Source organism: Xenopus laevis, chromosome 2S (genome assembly GCF_017654675.1).
Source record: "Xenopus laevis strain J_2021 chromosome 2S, Xenopus_laevis_v10.1, whole genome shotgun sequence".
Classification (NCBI taxonomy): Eukaryota; Metazoa; Chordata; class Amphibia; order Anura; family Pipidae; genus Xenopus; species Xenopus laevis.
Genome location: NC_054374.1, coordinates 164,435,693 through 164,457,475, shown reverse-complemented (window position 1 = coordinate 164,457,475; position 21,783 = coordinate 164,435,693). Strand labels below are relative to the sequence as shown.

General features: G+C 37.5%; 1 protein-coding gene across 1 annotated transcript in view; it reads left to right on the top strand.

The window, feature by feature from the left end:
• The window catches only part of uvrag.S (UV radiation resistance associated S homeolog), a 66,548-nt gene extending 49,563 nt beyond the window's left edge, over positions 1 to 16,985 (top strand). The window contains 4 exon segments of the mRNA NM_001096777.1: positions 1,109 to 1,187; positions 3,037 to 3,153; positions 12,641 to 12,732; positions 14,531 to 16,985. Coding sequence (NP_001090246.1) covers positions 1,109 to 1,187; positions 3,037 to 3,153; positions 12,641 to 12,732; positions 14,531 to 15,218 — 976 coding nt within the window. The 3' untranslated portion in view covers positions 15,219 to 16,985.
• Positions 16,986 to 21,783: the final 4,798 nt, after the last annotated feature.

The window sequence follows — 21,783 nt, the reverse complement described above, 5'->3', positions numbered from 1 at the left end:
TCCCAGTATCATGACTGTGGCTGGATACGTTTCAGGTGATCCTACCCTTAATCATAGACTGACTATTATGTATTATTTATATTCAACACTATAGACCAGGGGATTCTTTTGCTTAGAGGAAAATAAGCTGAACACAACAGAGAATGCCCAGTTAAATTAATAATTTAGTTTTTCTTTTTACTTTTTTTTTTTTTTTTAACACGGGTGACAAAAAGACCTCATTGCCCTTAAGTGATACTGAAACTTCCTGTCAAAGGCAGGAACTGTGTCCGTACTTGTATCTCTGGCAATTATGCCCTAAGATGTCCAAAATGGCAGCTACATACTGTATACTGTTTTTGCAACCCGTAATAGACATTGCAGATCAGCCCACAAATAAACAATTGTTTATGCAATATCAAATAGAATTTCTATTTTCTGGCTTATAAAATAGTTTTTTTTTAATTTAAAGTGCTTTACTTTTTAATTCTTCTGACCCTTTCAAGCAACTCCACTCATATGCATCATTTTTAGGAGTTTGCAGTTTTCTACAGTGTATTAAAATTGAGTAAAAAGAGTACTGGCAATTCTAGGAAGAGAGTGGTCAAGTAGAGAGTGGTCAAGTAGAGAGTGGTCAAGTAGAGAGTGGTCAAGTAGAGAGTGGTCAAGTAGAGAGTTGGGTGCTTTCCAGCTCCACCCCACATTGGGTGTAGTTTTGGAGACCTCGTCTCTAGAAGTCACTTAATTGGGACACCAGTATGTATCAGAGTCAGCAACTTAACAATATTATAGGCTAGGAGTTGGGTAGATCTGAGAGTCAAGTAAATACATCTAAGGTCTCCAAAGAGGAGTGTATTTATGTAACTAAAGACACTGTGTAGAGAAGTTTGAAATCTCTTAATAGTAAGGGAAGGGAGTCTACTTTATTTAGATGGTGGAACATGATATGAACATTTAGTGAAAGTTGTAAAGGAGTAATGTCTACTTCTGTCTCGTAAAATTGGAAAGAATAGTACTAGTAAATACATTCCATTATACTGAATCACTGTGCTCTAAACAACATCGCCCTACCTTCTACTTTCTATTTCTATATCCTGAATAAGATGTTAATTTGTATTGTTTTATACAGGTTTCCTTTGTATCCGAAGGGTGGAGAAAAGCTTCAGTTTGACTATGGAGTCTACCTTCTCAACAAAAATATTGCCCAGGTAAGAGATGGAGAATAGGATTTTGTAGAATAAGCGGTGCAGGAAGAGTGGGTGGTGATTTTAGATGGGCTGCTTCTTATCTGTTGTCTTTCGTCTTTTTTAATAGTATGTGATCACTTCTTGGGTGCACGCAAAGCTGCAGTGATGGTGCACTGCTAGTTATGGCTGCGTGTTTCACAGAAAAAACCCAATCTAATGCTCCAGCCCTCAATAAAAATAGGTGTCTCCACATTTGAAGCTTTGAAAAAACAAAATACACCCAGAGGGTCAAGCACGAGCCTTCGTTTTATATTTCATAACAGAACACCTGTTACAGTAACAGTCACGTCTTTGGTCGGCGAATGACCTGCTTCTCACATGTCGTTATTTTCCAGCAAAGAATGTAAGGGGAGAAATAAAATATTTTGAAACATTTTTCAACACCCCAGAACATCTTGCTCTCAGATTTCCTCTTTCTATTAAGTTGTGTCAAGCAATAAAACTTCTGGCATGAAAGGCTTTCTTACTAAGAATATCCACGTTCCTCTCATCCCGGAGGAAAATGCGACTCCAGAAGAACAGTACTCACTATTCATTTGCGGCAAATTGCAACATCCTCCTGCGAGGGTAACAATAAACTAAAAAGGCTGTAGGTAATAAAACAATTAGTCCTAAAAATGAGCTAGAATTTATTTATTAGTTTTATAGTTTTTCGGGTTGTCAGCATGATGCTTAATCTTGGTGGAATGGGCTCTGAAGAGTATTCCCAGCGTCTTGCATAAGTATTCACCCCCATTGGGCAATTTTTAGGGTTACTACCTGGAATTAAAATAGATACTTTTTTTTTTTTACCATTTAATTTACCCAACGTGCTTTAAATGTGCAAAATGTCTGTTTTTGTCTAGGACATTGTAGGACATTGTTCTTGAGCCTCCAATGTCTTGTGTTGCCTTGTGTTTGGGATAATTGTCCTCCTGGACAGCCTGGGCTGAATTCCTTTGCAGCGGTTTCCTGAATTTTGCACCATCCGGGCCTCCTTTTATTTTAACAAGATGCCTAGTCCATGATCCACAGCATGATGCTGCCAACACCATATTTTGCTATAGGTATAGTGAATTTGCAGGTATAAGGTGTGGCAGGTGTGCACCACTTTTTTGCCAAAAAATAGATCTTAGTGTCATCTGACCACAGATATTTTTACACAACTTTTTAACGCCAACTGTACCGTGACATGTTCTTTCTGAATTTTGCTTTCTTTATTGCTGTCCAACTTGACAAGACAGGTTATAATGAGCTCTTCATATGGTTGAGCCATACCTACAGAGAAAGAAAGTGGTCTTAGCACCATGTTTATTGATCTATTTGTAGTCATTTTAATATATATATATATATATATATATATATATATATATATATATATATATATATATATATATATATATATATATATATTCTTTTGCATGTTTGTCACACAAAATGTTTCTGATCATCAAACACATTTAACTATTAGTCAAAGATAACACAAGTAAACACAAAATGCAGTTTTTAAATGAGGGTTTTTATTATTTAGGGAGAAATGAAATCCAAACCTGTGTGAAAAAGTAATTGCCCCCTGAACCTAATAACTGGTTGGGCCACCCTTAGCAGCAATAACTGCAATCAAGCGTTTGCGATAACTTGCAACGAGTCTTTTACAGCGCTCTGGAGGAATTTTGGCCCACTCATCTTTGCAGAATTGTTGTAATTCAGCTTTATTTGAGGGTTTTCTAGCATGAACTGCCTTTTTAAGGTCATGCCACAACATCTCAATAGGATTCAGGTCAGGACTTTGACTAGGCCACTCCAAAGTCTTCATTTTGTTTTTCTTCAGCCATTCAGAGGTGGATTTGCTGGTGTGTTTTGGGTCATTGTCCTGCTGCAGCACCCAAGATCGCTTCAGCTTGAGTTGACGAACAGATGGCCGGACATTCTCCTTCAGGATTTTTTGGTAGACAGTAGAATTCATGGTTCCATCTATCACAGCAAGTCTTCCATATATATATATATATATATATATATATATATATATATATATATATATATATATATATATATATATATATATATATTCGGGATAATATCTTTAGGGATCTATCAGAATCCATTCATAAGGATCGTTAATGGACCTGCCCCTTAATGTTAAATGCTTATCTAGTTGTCTAATCATTACATCACTTTTCATTATTATTAAAAGCATTAAAATGGGACTATATACCTCCGTGGTCACCATGATTACAATGAAAAGGGCTTCTGCTAAGCATTCGTTTTGTCTTTAATCAAAAATATCAGTGGGTTTTAATTTTGACTTGCACTAAACCACTTTCTTTTTCTAACTTCCTGGTTCAGCTGAGTTACTGTTTACAGACAAGAAGTTAGTAAAACAATTTAGCAGTTCACAGACTGACCTTCTAAATAATGGGTGGCACCTTAACTTGTACTGTAACAAAGGTTGCAGTTTGTGAAAGCAAATGGGTTTGCTCATAAGTATCTCCATTTGTAACAAGTAAATTGTAACAGTCTTCCTACTTTCACATATAATGGTTAGCTGTCATGCCCTGTCCATATGTATTCAAGCAGAACTGTCAATCACAAGAGTTGGCAGACCTTTTGATTAAATTCACCATGAGCCAACCAATAATTTCCTTATTTTTTTTGGCTAACAAAATGGAGTTAACCAATCCTTTTCAAATACATTTAAATACATCGTTTGGGGCTTTTTTGTGTTCTTTTTAATATCATATAAGGTTCTATACAATTTATATAATATCCGCTTTTAGCAATATCTTTGTCGGTTGTCGTCGCGGCTGTTTCTCGATAAGATCCCGTCTTGGATCTTTAAAGCCATGAATTCTATAGGACAGCTTAATGTGCTCTTCATTCTCATGTAATCTATCACTTTTTTACTAGCTCTCAAAATATGCACTATTTGTTGTTAGAAGAGAGTTCTAAAAATGGTTATCTTATACTATACATTGGCAGCGATTTTTCCATGTCATCATCTAGAAGTCTAATAAATTCAAGCTGCAACCAGATGAAATGAGCTCTAATGCACTCTTTGAATGCTTTAGTGTTGTGTTACAATTTTATTTCCCTCCTTTCCTGGCCATGAAAGCCATACACTCTTGGCACAACCACATTGTACATCATAATGCAATGTTATCGCAAAGATAAAGCCCATAATCCACTGCGTATTTATAGCATTGTGGTTCTTTTTCTTTGGTGAGCAACATTGGCCTTACTCTTATGGATCATAAAAATGTCAGTGGTTTTTGATTGTGTTCCTCTGTCCATTTTAAGACTTTAGCCTTTGCCATGTTATTTCTTAGTGGAGAGATATAGTCTAGAGCAGGGATCCCCAACCTTTTTCACCCATGAGCCACAGTCAAATGTAAGAAGAGTTGGGGAGCAACATAAGCATGAAAACAGTTCCTGAGGATGCCAACAAAGGGCTGTGATTGGCTTTTTGGTATCCCCTATGTGAACTGGCAGCCTACAGAAAGCTCTATTTGGCAATACAACTGTTTTTATGCAATCAAAAGTTTCCTTCAAGCCTGGAATTCAAAAATAAGCAACTGCTTTGAAGCCACTGGGAGCAACATCCAAGGGGTTGGGGAGCAACATGTTGCTCACGAGCTACTGGTTGGGGATCACTGGTCTAGAGAAAGGAAAGTACCAGAGATTGGCACAACTCTTTTGCCCAAGTTTATGTCACTAATGAACTTTGCCATAATGTATTCAGCAAATGCATGGATTAACAGATTGTTTTCTTCTATGGAATTGGTAAGTGCCCCCTTGACTCTACTACCTGATATTGGAATGGAATCCGTTATCCTAAAATCCAGAAATGATTAGAAAGCTCCGCATTGCAGGAAGGCCATCTGCCATAGTCTCCATTTTAATCAAATAATTAAAATGCTTACACATGTTTTCTTTTTTCTGTCTAATAATAAAACTGTACCAAGTACATGATCCCAACTGAGATATAATTGAACCTTATTGAAGGCAAAATCAATCATTTTGGGTTTAATTAATGTTTAAAGGGATACTGTCACGAGAAAACGTTTTTATTTTCAAAATGCATCAGTTAATAGTGCTGCTCCAGCAGACTTCTGCGCTCAATTTCAAAAGAGCAAACTTTAATTAATTTTTAAATCTGACATGGGACTAGACATATTGTCACTTTCACAGGTACCCCAGTTGTGTGACTTTTATAAACTTCAGTCACTCTTTACTGCTGCACTGCAAGTTGGAGTGATATCACCCCCTACCTTCTCCCCAAAACAGCCCATCAGCAGAACAATTGGAAGTTAACGAGTTTACAGCTCCCTGGTAGATATAAGAACAGCACTCAATAAAAAATCCATGTCCCACTGAGACTTCTTCAGTTACATTGAGTAAGAGAAACAACAGCCTGCGAGAAAGCAGTTCCATAGTGCAGTACTGGCTCTTTCTGAAAGCACACAACCAGGCAAAATGACCTGAGATGGTGCTTACACACCAAATTAAAACTAAAAATCAATACACTTGTTGGGTTAGAATTTAAATTTTACATGGTAGACTGAATTATTTGCAGTATAAATAGTTTAATTTAGAAATAAAAACTGCACCATAAAAATCATGACGTAATACCTTTAAAATATTATTTAGTAGACCTTATGGTATGGAGATCCAAATTATGGAAAGACTCCCTGTTCTGAAAACTCTTTATCCTGAGCTTTATGAATAGCCGGTCCTATTCCTGTGCCACATTTAGCAGAAACAACCTCAGGTAGGCGTTTCTTATAACTATCAGTCTCTGACATGGTCACCTTAGTCTTGCCATGATGTTTTTTTATGGACAGCAAAGTTTTCCTTCTGGCACACCTCCAATGTAGACCTTATTTGTGTTGCTTCTTTCTAATGGTAGACTCGTGACATCAGTAGTTGTGAGAGTTACCTGTATGTCCTGTAATGGAATTCTGGAGTTCTTAGATATATTTTCAACATGTTGCATTCTACTCTTGGACTGAGTTTGCTGGCACTGACCACTTTGACTGTTGTTTGAAATCTTCTCCAATTGTAGATGATTAGTGATGAGCAAATTTATTCGCCAGGCGCGAATTCGCGGCGAATTTGCGCGATTCGCGGTAAAAATTCGCCGGCGCTTTTTTTTTTTGAAAAACGAACGCCGGCGCCAAAAACGGGCGCCGGCGTCGAAAAAACACGCGCCGGCGTCAAAAACGAGACGCCGGCGCCGTTTCGCGAATTTCACGCGAAATTCGCGAATTTTCCGGCGAAGCGAAACGGCGCAAATTCGCCCATCACTATAGATGATCTTCTTGACAGTAGTATTGATATTCATTTGTTATTGGATATTAGTATATTATTATTATTATTATTATTATTATTATTATTAACATGTATTTATATAGCGCCAACATATTGCGTAGCACTGTAAAGTAAATGTGATTATACAACTAAATCACATGAATTACATACATAGAACATACGGAGTAACAAACATCACACTCAATACAGCTACAAAAAGGTGAGGAAGGTCCTATGCATAGGCATACAGTCTAAAGGGAAGGGAGTAATACACAAGGTGTGGGAGTGGGCAAGATCGAATTAAGTGGGTGAGAAATGTGGTACTGTATGTGGTGTTGTGTTTGGTAGCTAAGCAGAGTGAGGGTTGGCTTCTCGAAAGAAGTGCGTTTTCAGAGATTTCTTGAGAGCAGAAAGGTTGGGAGAAAGTCGGAAAGACCGTGGGAGAGAGTTCCAGAGGAGGGGTGCAGCCCTTGCAAAGTCTTGAATGCGAGCATGTGAGGAGGTAATGAGAGAAGAGTTGAGTAGCAGGTCAGTAGAGGAGCGTAGTAAGCGCTTGGGTGAGTATATAGAGATAAGTTCAGAGATGTAGGGTGGGACAGAGTTATGAAGTGCTTTGAAAGTGAGTGTCATTAATTTGAATTTGATTCTGAAAGGTAGTGGAAGCCAGTGCAGGGATTGACAGAATGGCGAGGCAGAGGAGGAGCGGTTGCTGAGGTTGCAGCAGTGTTCATTATGGACTGGAGAGGTGACCATCTCTGGAGGGGGAGGCCCAATATATATAATTTGAGATCCCTTCCCAGTCTTATACCCATCTATAACCTTCTTTGTAAAGGCATTAGAGATCTTTCAATCTAGGCATGTTGATATTATACTTACCAACAACAAAAAAACAACCCAAACTAAATGCCTTTGGGTTTAAATAAGACAGGTTTCAGATCCTCTCTAGTGATCTAATCACATGCACCGATTTTGATTGTAGATATTTAAGCTAGTGATAAATGTAGACATGTCAATTTTGCATTTATGTTTGATTAATTACACGACGGGCAACACTGTGTAGATTGTGCATGAAGATCAAACATCCATGCCATGGGATGAACTTATCTTCTTTCTTTTTTTTTTTTACATGAAATATACCTGTGCTCATATAGTTTTGCGGTATCTCTGTGTACAAGCTATGGGCAAGGACACAACCCTATGTTTGTACTTCGTAGAAGGGAATATTGTAGACATATTTCCTATAACAATTTCACATTATTATCCATTCAGGCTTTTGTACATTACTGTGCAGTGTTTTCTCCATCTTTCATATTAAATATTCTAAATCTACATGAGTGCTCTATTTATGCTGCCAAAGTTTGTAGCCGTTCAGAATACTGCCAAGTCTTCAAAATCGGTTTATAAATGGCTAATCTGAAAGGGTGGAACAGCAGAGCAGATAATTAGTTCCAAGCCACTCTAGCTCCAGCAGAATTAATAGGTTCGCACTGTCATGAGTAGTTAGATATCAAGTACTCGCTTGGCCTTACGAGTGCCAATATAAATGTTGGTTTCTGTGCTTTTCATTGCATGATATTTACAATAGTTTGTGTCCCCAGAGCTTTTTTTTTTTTCTTTAATTCTGTAAATTTCTTAAACATTTTCATTCCCCCCTCCCAACCCCCTCTGTACATTAAACTGTTATTTCCAAGACCTTTCCTATATGTTTTTTTTATGTCCAGCGTAACCATTTTCTTAACGGGAAAGGAGAAAAAAAAGTAATTCCCAACATGCTAGATTATTATACAGAATCAAGAATTTCTTGGCTGAAACTATATGATATGGTCAAGGCACAGTTAATCATGTCATTTTCGTCTATTGCACCCTTTCTAAAGTCCACACTTTTTTTTGGTTAAAGATGGATGTGAAATTTTGGTCATTAAATTGTCTGAAATGGTTTTTTCTTCCCATATTCGTTTCATGCCTTTTATTTGGATTTTTAAGATCTTTTTATTTTATATGCTATTCTTCAACAGTAGTTGTCTGCTAAAAAAACAAGGTCACATAACATCTCTGTTGCCCCCTCCAAGATGGCAGCCCCACACTTTGGAGACCATTTCCCAACTGGCTACTTTATGAGTTGGTCAAGCATGTCTTATGATGTTCTATGATACCCATGTAGGATTCTCTAAAAGGTAAAAGGAAATATAGTGAAAGGCTATTGCTGGGAAGTTGATGCATTACTAGTTGACAATGGTGTTACTCTGGTTGAGAGTTTCCTTAACTGAGAAGAATCTTGAGGTTTTTGTAGATAACAAGTTGTCTAATTCTGGGCAGTGTCATTCTGTGGCTACTAAAGCAAATAAAGTTCTGTCTTGTATAAAAAAGAGCATTAACTCAAGGGATGAAAACATAATTATGTCTCTTTATAGGTCCCTGGTGAGGCCTCACCTGGAGTATGGGGGGCAGTTTTGGACTCCAGTCCTTAAGAGGGATATAAATGAGCTGGAGAGAGTGCAGAGACTAAGTGCAACTAAACTGGTTAGAGGGAGGGAAGACTTAAATTATGAGGGGAGACTGACAAGGTTGGGGTTGTTTTCTCTGGAAAAAAGGCGCTTGTGAGGGGACATGATTAGACTTTACAAGTACATTAGAGGACATTATAGACAAATAGCAGGAGACCTTTTTACCCATAAAGAGAATCATGTACCAGAGGCCTCCCCTTCAGACTAGAGGAAACGAAGTTTCATTTAAAGGAACAGAGTAGGGGGTTCATCACAGTGAGGACAGTGAGGTTGGGGAATGCACTGCCGGGTGATGATTCAGTTAATGACTATAAGAGGGACTTGGATGATTTCTTGGACAGAGATAATACAAAGGCTATTGTGATACTAAACTCTAGTTAGTATAGATATGGGGATATATCATTTATGTGAAAGTAGGGAGGGGTGTGTGTATGGGGCTGGGTTTTCATTTCGGGGGGTTGAACTTGATGGACTTATTATTTTATGTAACTATTTCCCCTCTCCCTAACTTGAAGGTTATTCTCTATGAAGAGCCAGTAAAGCAACAAATGTCTTCTGCAGCACTTCCATGCATTGAAGTGGCTGTTCACTTTAAAATTAACTTTTTAGATGATGTAAAAAGCAGCATTATGTGTGGAATTGGCTGAATTCAACATTGTATTTGGTTGGATAGTCATTGGACTAGGACCTCATCATGATCTGATTATGACCTTGATGACCCAACATGTGGTTGGCCAAAGATCTGCTTGTTTGGTGACCTGACTGATCTATCAGATTTAATAAGTTTCTGAGAATTGGTCACTTTGTGATATACTTAGTTAGTACAGGCATGGGATACTTTGTCCGGAAACCCGTTATCCAGAAAGCTCTGAATTACAGAATGGTGTTTCCCATAGACTCCATTTTATCTAAATAATCCAAATTTTAAAAATTATTTTGTACAGTGCCTTGTAATTGATTCAAACTAAGATATAATTAATCCTTATTGTAAGCAAAACCAGCCTATTGGGTTTATTTAATGTTTAAAAGATTTTCTAGTAAACTTAAGGTATGAAGATCCAATTACGGATCCATTATTCGGAAGACCCCAGGTCCCGAACATTCTGGATAACAGGTCCCATACCTGTATTAGGGTGAACTTCCTATAATTTATCAGTGGTTGGCTGGAGGGCAATTTTATATGTTATTCATCCAGGTAAAATTCTGCCTGTGTGGGATCAGCCTCTACACTTTTGTCTGTAAATAAATATATTATTATATTGTCCAGCACTGCATACTGCATCAGTAGCTCTATATAAATTAAATAAAAACACATTCAATATATTTCTCAAATGATAAAAAATAAATTGAATTCTTGATGAATTAATGGTGGTAGAACTGGAATTTTATGCTCAATCCCTACATAACTTCTATAATATTGCTTTTTTTCTTCATTCTTGTATTCTAAAACAATGTTAATTAAAATGTATGATGTTTGCATTCCATTGACCATTTGGCATTTTAAAAATTTTTTAGAGTTGGTGTTGATTTATATTCTGTACTCCGCTATTTATTTAATATGTCCGGAAATATACACACTTCCAGTAACAGTTTTAGTAACATACATTAAAAAAAAAAAAAGAAAAAGTCTTCATGGGCATTGTAGCTCCGATGTTTTAATCAAGTGCATCTCTGAACATTTATGGTTCCCATAAGAGGAGTAAGTGATGATTGGCAAGAAAAAAGACATTTGGTTTTATTTGCACTTTTAACTACATTGGCAGACTTTCGGGCTCAGTTTCCTATAAAATTCTGACGTTTCTTTCTTGTTTTCATAAACCGTCAGTTTAAATATTGTCTTGGTTTTCGTTTTGGAAGATTTCAAAGACAGGTTTTATTTAATTTCCTAATAAGGAAAATGTATTTGAGGTTCCTTTTAATTCTGTTGCATGTTTAGTGAAGACCATTCCAAGATGACAGTAATAATTCATCCACTTTCTTGTTTCCTTTGGTATATGCCCCCTGCTGCAATGGAAGACTTTTTTTAATTTTTTTTTTTTTAAGTTCTTCGTTCAAGCCTTCCTGGAATTTCAAGCTTTGGCCGGGGCTCCCACTTAGCTTATAACAAAGTTATTGCATTACTGTAGCTCCAGGAATATCTAGAACATAAGTTATCAGCCCAATTTTCACCCTTGGTTACCTTCACTCTGGACTTCAAAATGCCTTTTTCCAGACTAGCCCTTATGTCTTCCCATCCATCTGGACACAACTCGGTTGCCCCCCCCCCCCAAAGAGCAGCCTCACACTTTGGGGACTTTTTCCATATTGGCTGGTTTTTGAGTTGGTTTAGAGTGTCAGAGATTTATGTGACTCATTTAGGGTTCTCTAAAATGAAACCGGAAATATAGTGAAGGCATAATGCTGCATCGTTGATGCATTACTAATTGAGCGTGTTTGAATAACCATACCTAACTGATCATTGGGGCTTATTCATTTGGCTACCAGAGCACCCAACCAATTATCTAAGTGTGGGGGTATAGATCCTTCTTCCCTAGTTATTGAAGAAAAATCAGTGTGTCCAACTATCTATCTCAGCGAAAGTTACTTTTGGTAGGTGGTTTCATCAGTAGCTTCCCAGCATGGAGTGCTGTGGTCTTGTCTGAGCTGAGAGCTTCCTGCACTCACGCCATTTAACCCCAAGTTACTTCTTATGCCTTTCACATACTAGTTAATTATTTTTTGGATACTGATCATTGAGTAATTTGACTTCATGTAGAGGACTGAATTGTATGACATTGATTTGTGGAAGGATCTGTTCAATTGCTGCACAGAAGAGCAAGCTTAAGTAGTGTCTGGTTCTCTAACTTGGTTTTTTACTTTCCTATTATGAAGTGTAGTGCTATTTTATTAGGTTTTGATCAACCAAACCACTGCTAATTTAGTTGGGAGTGACTTTTGTTGAGCGTAAATGGGCATTTCTGCTTTTACTCCATCTACAAATTGGTCTTAAGTTGGAAAAGCTGTCAGTGCAAAAATATTAGCGTCTTGTTTTTTTGGCATAGGAGTGTGTCCTTACACCCCATGGAAAGATTGTTTAAAATATAGGTTGCAACATCGGCTGCAAGCGTTGCTGCCTTTCCAATGGTGCAGTAAATGAATAGTGGATTTTTTATTTTAAAAAAATGAAGCTAATTTTCAATGTTTTTTTTTCTCCTTCTAAACATATTTTTATAATACAACTTTTAAAAGGAAATATCTGATGGGGAAAAAGAAATTATTTAAAAACACAATCATAATAAACACTTTGTTTCTGTAAAAGGGTCTTTTTCTTGATAAGATTTTGTTGATATCTTGAACATTTCAAAAGTAAAAAAAAAAAATATAACCCAGTAAAGAAAAGTCAGTTGTGATTGAGAACAAAATCTATTTTGTTTTTGTAAACTGAACAACCTGATCCCCTTCCTCAAATCCTTATAAATCATCCTCATATTTTCTGTTTTTTATGCTTGAGGTGACCAATAATTGTATTTAAGAAATCTTTGACAAATGTACAATTCTCAAAGAAGTGTTTTAAGAAGATAATTGTTCTTCTTATGTTCTACACTTATCCATTTTATATAAAATATTTTTTTTCATCTTTTTCAGTTAAGGTATCAGTATGCCCTGGGCACTCCAGATTTACGTCAGACTCTTCCAAACCTAAAGACCTTCCTGGAACATGGACTGATGGTTAGATGGTATGTTTAAATTTTTCTAAAAACTCGGAAAGGAAAGTTGTTTTCTGTAGAATGCACTTTCCTGTAGGTTTGTAGAGTGTAGACAACCTGCAACTGCTCTTATTTTATTTTCTTATTTTATTTTCCATCATTTGTGGACTTTGAATGTTTGACCTTTTATTTCTGCCATTCTTCAGCCTTTCTGGATTTCAGAATTAGTGATGGCTTGCACCCAGACATCCCATTCTTACTGAGACTTGATTTTTTATTATAATTTTTTCTTTTTTTAATTGTTGTCAGCTCTGACTGGTAGCTAGGGTAAGAATCCCCTTACCAACCGGCTAACCGTTTAAATCCCAGACTGGAAAATTGCAAAACAAAAATATTTAAAAACTGCAAAAAAAAAAATCTTTATCAGTAGACATATGGCCATCTTAATACCACTGTCTACATCAGGGGTCCCCAACAATTTTTTTACCCATGAGCCAGATTTAAAAAAAAGTTGGGGAGCTATACAATAAGGGCTGTAATTGTTTTTTTGGGCAGCCTAAAGGAGACTCTGTTTGGTCTTTATGCCTCCAACTCAGAAATCCAAAAATGAGCACCTGCTTTTAGGCCACTGGCAGTGACATCAAATGGCTTAGAGATTAACATGTTGGGGATGGGGATTACTGATCTACATCATAATAATCATTTTAATTTAAAGTGCTCCATTAAATAATTACTATTTCCAAGCAAAAATTCCCAGATAATTTATTAAAAATAGATTTTAAACTATTCCACTATCTTTTTTTTTTTTCTCTTTTTTTTTTTAATTTTTTTTTTTTTTTAGATAATTATTGGCAAAACGTACACTTCATTGGGTCTTTGTTTTATCATTAAGCCATTTACAGGATACTGGAATGTTCTTGGGGGAGTGCAAACAGAGGTAGCTTCTCAGTAGGCCAATATTTTAGAGGCATCAACACATAATGAAAGTAATGTCTCCAGTTTCCGGTCTGCTTTTGTAACAACTGGTTCTTTTTGCTTGAATTTTCCTTCTTTCAGGAGGGCTTCTTCAGGAAGGTGAGAAGTGATTGCAGTGTTCCTGACTGAGTTGACATGAAGTTCATAGAGTCCTTGTAGTTTAGACAGTTGAAGGAGGCACAATACCAAAGTAAACAAGACGGTTTTAGTTCATACAACAGTGATGTCATAGTTTCCAATAAAAGACAAGTGAAATATTATTAATAGATCAAAGCATGTTGTGGCAGGCCGGCATTTTTTTTGGAGATGATTTAGTATTCTTTGGATTGCATCCAGACAATATCGATTTCTTCTTCAGAAGTATTTATTGAAAAGTAGGTAAATAAAATAAGACAGGGCATCTGCTACTGCTCTTGTTTTTCTTTAAAATACCCAGAGATAACAAAAGAAAGGGAACCGCTCATGGTATTTAGTGAACAAAACAAGACAATGGAGTTCCTTTTTAAATGCTGAGCCTAGAGCATTGTAACAATGAAGCAAGATAACTGGTTGTACGTTATGCAAAATGAAACTACATTTCTTATGACAAATCCCAGAAAGAAGCAGTTGCCAGCTTGTATCAGCTTGGCTGGTACACCTCTTCCTTAAAAACCTTGGAATTTTTCATTTTAGGCACAGTGGGTGCCATCTAACCTGCTGTCATGGTCCTGGTGGTGACTGGGCTTTATGCATGTGCAGTAGAATCTGTCATAATGAAATAAGTTTTACTGAATGCTCAATGCATTTCTTGCATATCCCCTTGACGTCCTCTGTAGTCTCACTAAAAACATGTTTTTTTTTTCTTTTAAAATAGTGATCCGCATCATATGTCAAGTGCTATACCTGTTCCAAGAAGACCCACAAGCTCCACGTTTGTTAGTCAAGATGTTGGGTTTTCTAGTAGGACTCCCACCCCTGACAAAGGACTGAGAAAACGAGCCAGCTCTGAGAATGAGAATATCCCGTATAAAACTCCACCCCCTAGCTACAAATCTGCCATGGCAGACCCCGTTGTAATTTTAATTCCGGCAAAAGAACCTGAAAAAAGACGTGTAGCCTCATCTCTGGATGCAAGTATAAACATTTCAAAGGAAGGGAGCAGTAAGGAATTTTCTGAGAGTCTTAATGGTGATAGTATAACCAATGGCAGCAGTGACCAGACCCAAGCCAAGCCTTTCTCTGAAACCTCCAGTGCAATGAATGGAACTTTATTGCAAGGTGAATCTGTTGCATTTGTGAGTGGGGAGGTTCCCTGCAATTCCCAAATCAATGACTTGTGTTGCACTGTGGAGCAGGCAGAGGAGATAGTTGGGACAGAAGCAGCAGACTTTGCTTCAGGAGACCAGCTAGAAGCATTTAACTGCATACCTGTGGACCATGCTGTGGCCGTGGAATGCGATGACCAAGTTTTAGGGGAATTCGAAGAGTTCTCCAGGAGAATTTATGCACTGAACGAAAACATGTCCAGCTTTCGCAGACCAAGGAAAAGTTCAGAGAAATAAAGCTTTAAGAAGCTTTGGTAGAGTTTCCTACCAACTCAACTCAACAAATCATTTGTATTTATTTAAGAAAATACCGGCTATGTGCAAGGCTATTTTTCTGGGGTGGTAAAGAATTAAGGAATACAGACAAAAACAAATACATTTACAGACTAAACAAATAGACTTTTATTTTTACTGTAAAAACAACGATTTTTGCAGTGTCTCTTTCATCATTGCATTTTTTTTTTTTCGTTGAAGATTTCTTTATGCATGCCTTGTCGAACATGTCGCATATTTCATTTTGTAGGATCCAAATAATTACGGCTGACCATATTCATAGCATAGCGAAGTCGTATGTTAGATGTTAAGCTGATCCTTTATCAGTGTAAAGTACATGTTGAAAAGCTCATGCAAGATCTTGACGTTTGAGTTGAAACATTCTTTTTTTTTTTTGTTTTTTGTCTTTTCAGAAACCATTCCTTACTTGTTTACTGACCACATAACGGTTTGATCTGTATGCAGATTATTTTTCAATCTCTGTGGTATTGTATTTTCATAATCGTCATCATGTCCAGTTTGCGGAAAAGCTGCCAATACGTGAAAACATTTTTGTGCCGTAAGGCTAAAGCATCATCAACTTGAAGACCATTGTCTTCCAAAGATTGGTCATTAGATGGCCATAGAAGCTACAGACACCAGTTTGGTTTTTGTCTAGGGCTTCACCATCAAAGATGTTTGTACTGTTTTTACCGCAAGGTTGGCGATACACTGACCGAAATTGTCATACGAGCGCTGGGGCAAGACCAACATTTTCAAACCTGTTTTGATCGCTGAAACGACCAATATCCTTGACACAAAAATATACGTGTAGATTGTTTAACACACGGAAATACGAAACCTTGAATCTAACAACAGTATCTTCGAGTTTACGGTCAGTTAACATTTTCAGAAAACAACTTTCCATTCAAAGAAAAAGCGTAGTGATGGAAGACATTGAAAGCTGAATTCTCTGAAATAACAGCAAATGGTATCCAATGGCAATGTCTGGAATTTTAAAATTCATAATGATTATCATTAAGAAGAGGCTTTATTTTAACTTTCATATGAAGGGAGCTGAAGCTTCATAAAATAGTAGCAAGTGCTTAATTTTTAGCCGCGCAGTTTGCACCAAAGTTTTACCATCGTAAGGTAAAAAAAAACAAAAATGCATTAATTCGGTGGGGCAATCGTACAAATGCTAATAAAGCATTAACTGTCCAACGCAGAAAATGTTCCATTATTTTTCGCATATGTCGGAACATAAACAGTATTAATTTGTAAATCGCATTGCTATTTATATTAACCACATGTTAAATGCTGCTTTTATTCAGGAAAGGAAATGTTATGTCAGACCCTCGATTATTGTTAATGTGCCTATTACGGCACCAAAATTTAGGAGAACCCGTTTCTCAGCTCTCCGGAATATATTTTTCCTGGTTTCATATTTTTTCAGGATTTTGAGACACTGCTGAAGATTGAGAGAGGGGTAGGCCAGACCCTATCCCAGTATTCGTGTAATATGATCAAGGATCCAACGGGCAGAAGCAATTGACTCTTTCTGCTCAGATCCCACATGACCCATAGAGTACAACCTACCATGTCCTAAAATAATGTTAAATTAATGTTAAAACCACACTGTTCCCCATCATGCATGTCACTTTGTTTATAAGCCTTTATGATCAATTCTGTACCCATGAACATCATCAATTGTCTTTGATTTCTTCAATAAAAATCTCAGGTTCAATTCAACCAAATTAAAACTTAATATGTGGAATCTTCCAATTTTTATTCATTACCCTTAATGAGAAAAGCGGAGGGCTTACAACTATTTCTTTATAGGCTATATGAGAAAAGAAGCGGTCTGTATTTTATTTTAAACAAGTTTAGACAAAATGTAAGGTTTTTGCCCCCTTTCTAATTTTAATGCCTAAATATTTTCTATTTTCTAATGATGCAAATGCCTGTGTGCATTCCACAGCAAAACATCATTAGTTATCGCTATTAAAAATGTTTAGTTTCCAGGAGGCTAGTTTCCAATACAGAATTTAGAAATCAAATTGGAAAAATTTTACTGGTCGGTAATGTTGACTCGTTGACGATTGAATGCCATGCTCGGTATTATTTTGTTGGCAGTTGTACAAATCGGTTCCCTCCCTCAGAGCTGGAGAATACGTTCTGATTAAAAAATGGCAGTGGTGGAAAAGTGGAAATGTTTTGATAAACACAGAAAATGATAAATTCAAAAATGTTCGGAAGATGTGATTAAAATTAGAGCTGCTTTAGAAATACCAGGAATTATAGGTATGGGTGGGAGCAGCCATGGACAGTACAGTACAAGGTTGCGTCTTATCTTATAGTTGACCTGCATATTTGCATACATTTGATATATATTCTTTACATTCTTTCTTTCTACATATAGACATTTGTTTGTGTTTTGGTTCTTGACTTTGGGCTAGTTTGGACTTTCTCTTACTCTCTTCTTCTTACATCAAGCTTGTATAGGTACAGCAGAGGGCAGCCTTAAACTGCGAATTGGCGCTGAGCAGTAACAATATGTCGATTACAACCAATACATTACTGATGTTCTCGACAATAGCACAGTGACCTTGGAAGCCGTTACTCGGAATACCTGCAGGTTGTCTTTAGGTGCTCGGATTGCTTCCAAAAGGTATGAGTCACCTTGGCACTAACCTGCAAGTTAAAAGTTCATCGTTTCTATATGTCTATTCCCCAATTCCAAAGAGTAAGTCATCTGTAACCTTGTAGAAAATCCTCTGTAATCCTTAGTATTTACTGAGTCATAGTCTCGGCCCAATTATCCATCCTGACCTTTCTAAATGTAATCTGGATCGATTCAACTGAATTGCATTTGCAAATGGGGCCCCAGTAGTTCTTAGCCAATGAGTAGTTCCAGGCCTATGAGTAAGTGCCACAAACGGCATGAAATTCGTTGGCCTCCATGTCCTAATATATGATTTTGTTCCTTTAATTTTTGGTTTTGATTTTTTTGTGGAGATCTCATTATATATTTTTTGTTATTAGCCAACAGCCAAGTTCTGTATTTGCTAATGCTCAGAAGTTGCCTTACTGCTACCCTGTAGGGCAGGGGTCCCCAACCTTGTTCACCCGTGAGCAACATTCAGATGTAAAAAGAGTTTGGGAACAAAACAGGCATGCAAATGTTCCTGGGTGGGCCAAATAAGGGTTGTTATTGGCTATTTGGTAGCCCCTATGTGGACTGACAACCTATAGGAGGCTTTTTTTGGGCAGTATACATGGTTTTTATGCACCAAAACATGCCTCTAAGCCTGAAATTCAAAATTAAGCACCTGTTTTGAGGCCACTGGGAGCAACATCCAAGTGGTTGGGGAGCAACATGTTACTCATGAGCTACTGTTTGGGGATCACTGCTGTAGGGTAACTTATCTAGGTTTTCACACCCCACACAAGTCTGTAATTGGTAGAACCATGTTTAGCTGCAAATCTTTTAGGGGGGGTAAAGACTTTGCACACTGCTCAGATTGATTTGGGGTCATTCTTCTTTGCAACCCTTTTGGTTTATGCCTGTGTCCCTCAATTTTTGAGGGGATCATTGCAGGAAGTTGACCTTTTATGACCCATAAAAATTCATGCTTGGTTCCTGCACTCCTATTCCTATAAAAATCTCACTGCGCGGCCATCTTTTACCCAACCCAGCAGGCAGCATTTTTACTCCTACTTGGCTACTGGTGTATAATAGCAAATGGCACAGAGCGGGATGAGTGTATTCCAAAATCCTGGAAGATTGATCTTTTGTTTGGAACACTGCATAAAAAAAACTGAAAACAATTATAATTGTACTATTTATAAAGCACTCCAATTATTTCATTCACCTTTAGCAGTTAGATCCCACTTTGTCAGGCAACATTTTTTGTTAGATCAGTGTTCAAAGGAGAACTATTATCTGGCTGTAGTTTTATCCAGCAGGAGAGAAGTCATATAGGGCATGTGCTTATTTTTGTAACCATAAAACATAATATTGAAGGGCTACAGAGATGATTGTAGACGTATGGGAATGTTGTCCACAATTCAGGCACACTTTGCCTCCCCTCCAGGTTTCCATCTGAAATATTTGGAGATTATTGCATTTACTGCACTTGAAGTTTTTTGTTGTTTTTTAATCTGCAAATGATCTCTGGCATTTTTGCAAAACCAAAACAACAAGACGTCCCTTGTTTTATTGAATTTACAAAACACAATTTGGGGCTGCACAACTTCAGCCGGGAGATCAGCCGAATTAATCATATTTTACTTTGTGTTTTTCCTTGGTGATGAACAAATACCTTTTCATGCTTAAGTTGGCAGTCACCTTGGGAGAATGTTTTTGAAAATCCGAGCTCTGTTACTCAATCTAGTGGAGGATATGGTGAATATCACGCAGGACTGGCATGCTTTCCTCCATTCCGAAGAAGGCAGACATTATCCACGCTTTACAGAAGGAAAGACTCCTGGAGTCAAACGGACCATCTGCAAAGGATCAAAATAATATAAAAAATATCTATATAAGGCTTGCATTCAAATTTGTATTGGAATGACTGGAGTTCTAAATAAAAGTTTCCAGTTTGAGGAAAATATTTTTCGAACCAATTACGTAGAACAAGAGATGATAAATGGAGCCCTGTGTGATATAAATCCTTTATTGTTTGAGAGATCCGGAATGAAGATTTAAGGCAGGAAATGTATGGATGAGAACGAGAGAGATTTTCAAACTGGCAGTTTCCTTAAAATCAACGATCGTAGTACTATTTATATAGTGTGGCAAAAATGTTTCCAGTAAAAAAAAAGTATGAGAGATGATGTAAAATAAAGGGCTTATTTATAGAGCTTGTTTTTGAATTAACCCAACCCATAAACTCATCAATGTTTATTTTGTTAAATGGCAATTAAAATGAGGAAAATCACTGCTGAAATTTTTCTAATTTGCCAAAGAACATAGTGACTGGCCTAAAGAGAAATGGCGCAGCATTTTGTAGATTGTTCTTTTTTGGGTGTAGGGGCCACAGACAGTTTCTCAGACAACCCTCAAACACTGAATTGAAGCCCCAGTAAAGAGTGAAGCCGGGGGCACAAGCATCATGATATGGGGATGTTTCTCATACTATGGGGCAAATTCATTAAGATTCGTAGTTGCGCCAGGCGTAACTTAACCGCACTTCACCACACTTCGCCAGGCGTAGTTTCGCCAGCGCTTGGCAAATTCACTAAAATCCGAAGTTGTGCTCAGGGGTAGCGTAAGGTTGCGAAGTTGCGCTAGCGTTGATTCGCTAAGGGAAGTGAAGTTACGCTAGCGATGGTTAATTTGCATACGGCGTCAAATTCAAATTTCAATGGAGGAATACGTATCAACACTACAAATGCCTGGGAAACCTTCAAAACATCTAATAAAAATGTTTATTTTGCCCTACACATGAGCCCACTGTATAGTTAAGTTGCCATGAGTTAGGAAATGTAGGGGGGAAGGAGGGGAGCCCCCAAAAATTTTTTCGATCTTTTTCAGCCCATCACCCATAATATAGAAAAAACGCCAGCATTTTTTGGGACTTGGAAAAAATGTGAACTTTTTTTGAAGCAATCCCTATCTACTCTATTGCGCTTCGCCTGTTCTGAGGTGGCGAAGGAAGTCTGGCGTAAAAGGTAGCGTTCAGTACACTGCGCGCGTTAGTTATTTTGCGTAGTTACGTCCGTTGGCGCAAATTGGCCAGGCGTAAGGGTGCGAAGTAACACTAGCGAATTTACGCCAACGTTCATTAGTGAATTTACGAAGTAACAAAAATGAGCAACGCTAGCAAATTGACGCTAACGTTAGCCGCTTCGGCGCTTAGTGAATTTGCCCCTATGGTGTTGGGCCTATTTTTCCCTTTATACCAGGGATCATGGATCAGTTTGAGTCCAAATACTTGAAGAGCTCATGTTGCCTTATGTCCAAGAGGAAATGTCCTTGAAATGGGGGATCAACAAGACAACGAGCCAAACACACCAGTAACTGACTGGCTCCACACCAACAACACTGACCTTATGGAGGGGCCCAATCCCCTTAATCTGGTTATATTTTGGAACAGCCTTATATTCCCTTTTCTTCACTTTCTGTAAAGGAATAACACAAATTTGGTAAATTTTCCTTCATGTTTTGACTTGGAATAGAATGTGCAGGGTTCCCAATGCATTTGTGTGGATGGAAATAAAACCTATTATAAGGATTTTGAGCTTTACACTGATATTATTAAATAAACCTAAATTAAACCCCTTTTATTTTTATCTTTTGTTGCTTAAATCCTGTGAGTGCCATCAATTTCTATACACGTTATTGACTCCCCCCATATGTGCAGCCAGATCTCGACTACTTTTAAGGGTGTGTGACTCATACATGCTGTCTTCTATCTATCTATCTATCTATCTATCTATATATATATATATATATTTCTGTAAGGCCCTCCCAGAGGGGCTGTCTGCCAGTTCATTGAGAAGAGGGAGCAACTTAATAAGTGTCCAAGAGGCCGAGTGTCTAATA